Below are 7,103 nucleotides of genomic sequence, written 5' to 3' on the forward strand. Positions count from 1 at the left end.
AGTTGACTACCACCTGGACAAGTTGGTTATCAATGAAAATTTCTGACATGTTGGTAACTGTCATTCATGGAGAATTTTCATCTGTTGTGGTTTCTCCTCAACAAACAGTTGCTTTGCTTCTTTTTCTGATTGTGGTAGTAAGTCAAGCAGCAGGTACCTTCACACGGCTACAGAGAAGAGCTGTGGTCTGGAATGAACTATCCAGGGTATGGCGATGAGCTTTGCCCCACAGGTCGACTATAATCGTCTGCAGCTGGCCAGTACGAACAAGACTGTAGTGATGGCTGAAGTCCTGCAGCATAATTGTATTCTTTCTAAACAGTAGTGTAGAAAGTGCCCAATGCATCCACAGTGGAGACATACTGGTATGTTGTCCTCCATCTTTTAAACGTCTATTCTTCTGCGCAGTGTTAAACTTGGCATCCTCAATTACCTCCTGAGATAGGGGGCCAAAATTCATGGCTGCTCTAGTGTACCTGATCTGATGATTCTCGGTGCCATAAGCTGCTGTGTCTCTGGGTCGACAGAAGCGTCCGATCCCAAGCGTCTGCTTTGACCCGTGACGTAAGGGTGTTGTCGTGTGTGACGTCATGACAGCGCGGAGTTTGGTTTGAGTGTGGCTGTCTCCAGTTCTGTTTTATATTATTTTATTTACTTTTCTCATCTGTTCGTTCTACCTTGTGAGATTTTTTTTTTTTTTTAATTTAAAAAGACTTATTACTTATTTTAATTATCTGTTTCCTCCAATTTCTGTTTTAGTTTATTATATTTATCTTTCTGATCTGTTCGTTCTATCCCGTGAGATTTTTTTTTAAAAAAGACAAAAAACACTAATCAGCTACTGAAGCATCTTTATCTTCTATGGGTTGCAGGGGTTACGACCCCTGGGGAGGTGGGTGGGTATTCATGCATGGCTGTCTTCACTTACACGTTTTAGCTACGCAAGGCGTCTAAATTTGTTTATATTTAGTTTCCCCCCCACCCAAAACACCCCATTTCCCGCGCTTGTCCCGTCAGTGTCAATAGGCTTCTTGTGGAAAGTGTGTATGTTTGTTTTTGTTTCCGCCATATTTGTGACGTCATGGGTCAAAGCAGACGGGCGGGATCGGACGCTTCCGTATTTCCGTGTCTCTTGTCTTATAAATAACATGTGAGAGAGGCGAGGTTGTGTTGGTCTTCCATAACTGTCATAGTGACCACATTCAAGAGTTAGCCACACTTCTTCACCATTTGATTAGATTAGATTTACTTTCATTCCAATTGATCCGTAGTGAGGAGGTACTCCAGGATGTAGAACATGTCAGAAAAACAATAATACATGACAAATATTTACAACTGAAACAAATAAGCTATGTCCCTTCCACAGGTCCCAAGTGGAATAATCATCATTTTTTTAAATGAACACTACATGAAAAAATCATTTTACAAACACTAATGCACTGAATTTAAAATAAAAAAGTTTTTTTTATTTATAAAGTAATAAACATGTATTAGAACTACTATAATACTTATTTACAATGAACACATTACTGGACTGAAATGGTGCAGAAGTTAGATTGTACTAACACACACACACACACACACACACACACACACACACACACACACACAAAAAGCAGTTGGTTCTACCGAGAAATTTATCAATGGGGTAGAAGGAGTTGGCTTCTCTTAAACTGAACTTCATTGGTTGTTAGCTTTTTATGGCTGCTGGCAAGTTACTGAAAATGTGTGTTCCTGAATAATGCACAACTTTTTGTACAGGAGTTAGTGACTTTAAATCCTTGTGAAAATTACTCTTATTTCTAGTATTGATTCCACCAATTGAGCTGTTGGTTTGAAAAAGTGATACATTTTTAATGACAAATTTAATTGAGGAATAAATATATTGGGAAGCAGTAGTTATTATCCCTAGTTCCCTAAATAGGCTTCTGCTGGATGTTCTTGAGTTCACAGCACATATAACTCTTACTGCACATTTTTGTGCTCAGAAAACTCTAGCTTGGCTTGATGAATTACCCCAAAAAATAATTCCATATGACATTATGGAATGATAGTAAGCATAATATGCCAGCTTTTTTATTTCTATATCCCCTATGTCTGACACAATTCGCATTTCAAATAGAGATTTGTTAAGACGCTTCAGCAGTTCTGTGGTGTGCTCCTCCCAGTTGAATTTATTATCAAGCTGTAATCCCAAGAATTTAACACTGTCCACTTCTTCTATCTGCCTGTCATATGTTAGGCATATACTCATGGGACACCCCATCTGAACTGCATGTAGTGTGTGTTTTCAAAGTTTAGTGACAAAGAATTGGCTAGGAACCAGTGATTAATGTCCACAAATATTTTATTAGCCGATTTTCTAACACTACACTTTATCTGCTATTTATTGCAATGTTTGTATCTTCGGCAAACAAAACAAAATTGGCATCTAGTAATGTTATTGATGAAAGGTCATTGATATACACAATAATAAATAAGGGCCCTAGAACGGAACCTTGTGGGACCCCACATGTAATTAGTCCCCAGTTGGATGATGCCCGATAGCTTAATACACGTCTCTTTCCTACTAACAACCTTTGTTTCCTGCCAGACATATAAGATTTGAACAATTTTTCAGCATTTCCTGTTACACCATAATATTCTATTTACTTAAACGGATATTGTGATTTACACAGTCAAATGCCTTTGACAGATCACAAAATACACCAGTTGCCTGCAATTTTTTGTCTAATGAATTCAGCACATTTTCACTGTAAGTGTAGATAGCCTTCTCAGTATCAGAACCCTTTAGAAATCGGAACAGCGACTTCGACAGTATGTTATTTGAGATAAGAATGCTGGCAAAAGTGAAATTGGACAGAAATTTGATGCTAGGCGTATTTCTTTATCTCCCCTCTTAAACAGTAGCTTAACTTCAGCATATTTCAACCATTCCGGAAATATTCCACTGATAAATGACTGGTTACACAGATAGCTTAATATGTTACTTAACTCAGAATCACATTCTTTAATTAACTTTGTTGATATTTCATCATACCCACTAGATGTTTTTGATTTTAAAGATTTTATGATGAACATTATTTCTGCTGGGGTAGTGAGGGTCAAAATTCATATTATGGAAGTTACTTGAAATTTCTGGTCTGAGATATTCCATAGCAGCATCTACAGAACCTGATAACCCAATCTTTTCAGTAACAGTTATAAAATGTTTGTTAAAAAGTTCTGCAACACTATACACATCTGTCACCAATGTATCATTTACTCTTAATGCTATTTGTCCCTCTTCATGTCTGGTTCTACCGGTCTCCTCCTCCACATCCCATATTGTGTTTATTTTGATATCTGGTATGACTATCTTTCCCGGTTGTATTATATTTGCTTTGATGTCCGCATTACAATCTTTAATATTTTGCAGTATTTCTTGTAATGTGATATACCATCAACATCAGAACTGTTTCAGTTTGACAGATAAAGTTTTATTTTTGTTTTACAAGATACCCCTATTCCTTGAGTAACCCATGGCTTCTTTGTAGACTTTGCTCTAACCTTGGTTAGTTTTGGGGGAAAACAATGTACAAATAAGGTAAGCACTTTATTAGCAAAAGAGTTACATTTTTCATTCATGCCATGAACACTGTAAACATCAGATCAGTGAATGTGTCTGAGGAGTGTCCTAAAATAATCAAATTTTGGCTTATTGATTACCCTCTTGAGCTCAGATTTAACAGATTTTATACCCTGTTCAGTATTAACATTCAATAGAAGGAACTGCATGTCATGGTCTGAGAGGCCATTGACTGTTGGTTTTGTAATATAATTTTGTTCATTGGATTTTTCTATAAGGATATTATCAATGGCTGTTTGTGAGCAATTGGATATCCTAGAGGGGAACCTTAGTGGGAATTAAGTTGAGTGATAGTGTTACTAACTCAAATAAGTTCTTATTGGGAGAGTCTTTAAGGAAATGTACATTGAAATCACCAGCAACCACTATTTCTTTGTTTTTGGTTGTTAAATGGGCCAGTACAGCTTCAAGGTGGTTTACGAACAGATTAAAGTTACCTGCAGGTGCTCGATATACACTTAATATTATGAAGGATTTTTTGTGAAATTCTACTTTTGTTGCACATGCTGTTCTAGGCAAAATTTATGAATGTCTTTGTTCTTAAATTTATGACAGTTCCTGATGAATGTGGCAACTCCTCCTTTGTCCAACTACAAAAGTGAGATGCTAACCTAAACCCTGTAACACTTAAAAGTACTATACCAGTGGTCACATGATGTTCAGAGAGGCAGATTATGTCAGCTGGGTTTGAGTACTAATTCATCTATGCAGATAATTAATTCATTAATTTTATTTCCCAGTCCTCAAATATTTTGATGCAGTAAAATTAGTTGACATTTCACATTGACTGAGTTAAAATTGGGTAGAGTTGAAATACCCGCCGACTTGAAAATTCTTAGGCAACAGCTGTTTATGCTGATGTGGTAAGCTAGAATTATGTTTTTTGGTTTCTTTCTCAAACTGAAGATTTGCCTCAGTTCTAACCTCTCTTAAAATTTGCTTTCTTTCTGTCCTCCCTACCCTAAAAAAGTGTCTTTTCTGAACCCTATAATCACTGTATTTTATCACTAATGACAGTGCCTCCCACCCTTTAACTTTCCTGCTATTTTCCTATCCAGTTTACCCTTCCCTTTCCTGTTGATGTGAAGGCCATGCCTAGTATAATCCCATCTATTGAGAGAATCAACAGGAACCACAGCAATGTGTGACCCTGCACCTGACATAAGCAGCCGTTCCAATTCCAAATTAACTCTCTTGACAGAAGAGTTCAAATGAGGTAGGGCATGGTGCCCAAGAACAGATACAAACTCAACACTAGTATGCTTTGATGCTGATGCAATCTTTGCCAGGTCACACTCTGTATCGTAACCAGGATCTCTGTCAATACTATTACCTGACCCATCCACTATAGCCATGATGTCTTCCTCAGTGAAATCTTTGCAAAGTGATCCTAAATCCTCTGTCACCTGCTCGAGACCAGCACTAGGTTTAAAAAAAATGGTGACCTGGTATTCTGATCCTAGCTCATCCTGCAAAAGTTGGCCAACACCTCTTCCATGGGAACTACCTAACAACAACACTTTCTTTCTCTTTAATGAATTACTTTGTTGTCTTAACATCCTTCAGCAGAAGGGCTTGGTGTGCACATCTTCCTTCTGAGGCTTCTTTCATCACGTGTGAGATTTTGTCACATTTGGATTCACAATGAGGCTCAGAGAGAAAACATTCTGTATGCAAGACCATGAATTTTCCGATGACATTGCACCCTGCTCTTCAATTGTTCTTCCACTATCTGGCTTCTCTTCACTGTTCTCGAACCATTGCTGGGCTGTCATCCAAATAAAAGTACACATTTGTCACACATATCACATCATTTCCTCTCTCGTATTTGGCAACATGGTCGATTCCTTTCAGACATTTCGTGAGACTCTGACCAGTGTGTCTGATAAACACTGATGGATGTTTGATGTGCTACTGACTTACTGCCATTTTGGAACCCATTGGTCTCTAAAATATATGAACCTTGGTAATGATGTAAGCTTGTATTGTGGTTCCTGCCCTTGGACGTAACAGCTATTATGTTGCCTAATTAGAGCCATGGTAATGTAAATGTTTCAAAGTATCCAGCGTCTCCACTATGCAGTGTCATATAGTAACTACATTCAAGCCCAAATCCAAAAGCAGGATCAACAGAAAAAATAATATCATTTAACACTGAAAGCACTTTCATTACAGACTCCGATGTACAGACCAAAGAGAAATGCATCGGTGGACTTGAAGACTGAATTAAAGAACATTTTGTTGAGCAACTACTCCTGCGCACTGAAGAGTATCTTGACAGAAACTCCTAAATTTAATGTTTTAGGTTATTTTGTAGTCAGACTTAGCACTGAACTAAAATAGGCCCTAATGTTAAATCATTTCACAGCAGTGTACTAAACTAACTGGTCATCTTTAACTGTTTTCTGCATCAAAAATTGCGCTCTCCGTGGGCCAGCTCTAATGGAACGTAATGTATTACACAAATACTCCCAATTAATGCCACATGTGAAGCGAACCATGCGAATGTCATTCTAAATAGCAGGAAGTAAACAAAACATGTAAAGCACTTGTTTAACAACACATACTATTAACACTGAAATAACATCTTGGAAAAAATTAACTACATAAACAAACAATTTAAATCTGCATTAAATTCTACTTGGTTTAAGGCAACACAGACAGACCTTTAGGTACAGTCGGAGAGGTTTCATCCCTGTATTTCTTCCCTGGTGATGGTGAAAGTTCTTCACATGGTATTAACTTCCTTTTCGCAAGAGACATGTCCCTCAAATTTAACTTCTGGGGATATTTTTTCTGGGTTGTTGAGAGAGGCCTGAAGTCATTCAGCATTCTAGTGACAGACAGCGGTTCTGATTTACGAACTGATGTTTTTCCGGTAGACACACTACTTGCAGAAGGGTCACGCTGAGTGTTCTGTACGTCGGATGCCGTTGATGGGTCACTAAAAGCGTGCTCAGATTCAGTTGTCAAATCCAAAGTCATCTGTCTACTTTCCGATGTCTCACCAGGCGATAGAAGAATGGATGTCGAATACCTCCTGCCATAAGACAATGTTCTAAGTTCATCCAGCATGCTGATAACAGCAGTGGAATCAAACTCTGCACTTTCGTTCTCCATGTCACTATCAAGTTAACTCGTTCCTCTCTCATTCAATTTTCACCCGCCATGAGCATCAAAACAAACGCTTACACATGCAAAGATCTACTACCCTTTACCACAGATGCTCCACGGACCACACAGCTGAACGATGTTTACTCTATCCTAGAGGAATAACCTCCTTGACTTCACTCATAGAGTATGTATATCAATGGAGTGAGAATAGTCTGCTGCGCATATTCTCAATATCAAACAGAGCTAGTTGTCTAAAATTTGCGGTAATAGCGAAACTGGAATATTGCACTTATTCGCCTTGCTTCATATACGTTTCTGCAGTTTGAGTTTTAGTAACAGCTGGTGCAGTACAGTCGTTGCT

General features: G+C 38.1%; 1 protein-coding gene across 1 annotated transcript in view; it reads right to left on the reverse strand.

Annotated features, from left to right (window-relative positions):
- The window catches only part of LOC126412715 (mitotic spindle assembly checkpoint protein MAD1), a 101,038-nt gene extending 94,208 nt beyond the window's left edge, over positions 1-6,830 (reverse strand). The window contains exon 1 of the mRNA XM_050082433.1: positions 6,295-6,830. Within this exon, the coding sequence (XP_049938390.1) occupies positions 6,295-6,748 (454 nt within the window). The 5' untranslated portion in view covers positions 6,749-6,830. The remainder of the gene's footprint in view (positions 1-6,294) is intronic.
- Between the last annotated feature and the right edge of the window lie 273 nt (positions 6,831-7,103).

Source organism: Schistocerca serialis, chromosome 7 (genome assembly GCF_023864345.2).
Source record: "Schistocerca serialis cubense isolate TAMUIC-IGC-003099 chromosome 7, iqSchSeri2.2, whole genome shotgun sequence".
Classification (NCBI taxonomy): Eukaryota; Metazoa; Arthropoda; class Insecta; order Orthoptera; family Acrididae; genus Schistocerca; species Schistocerca serialis.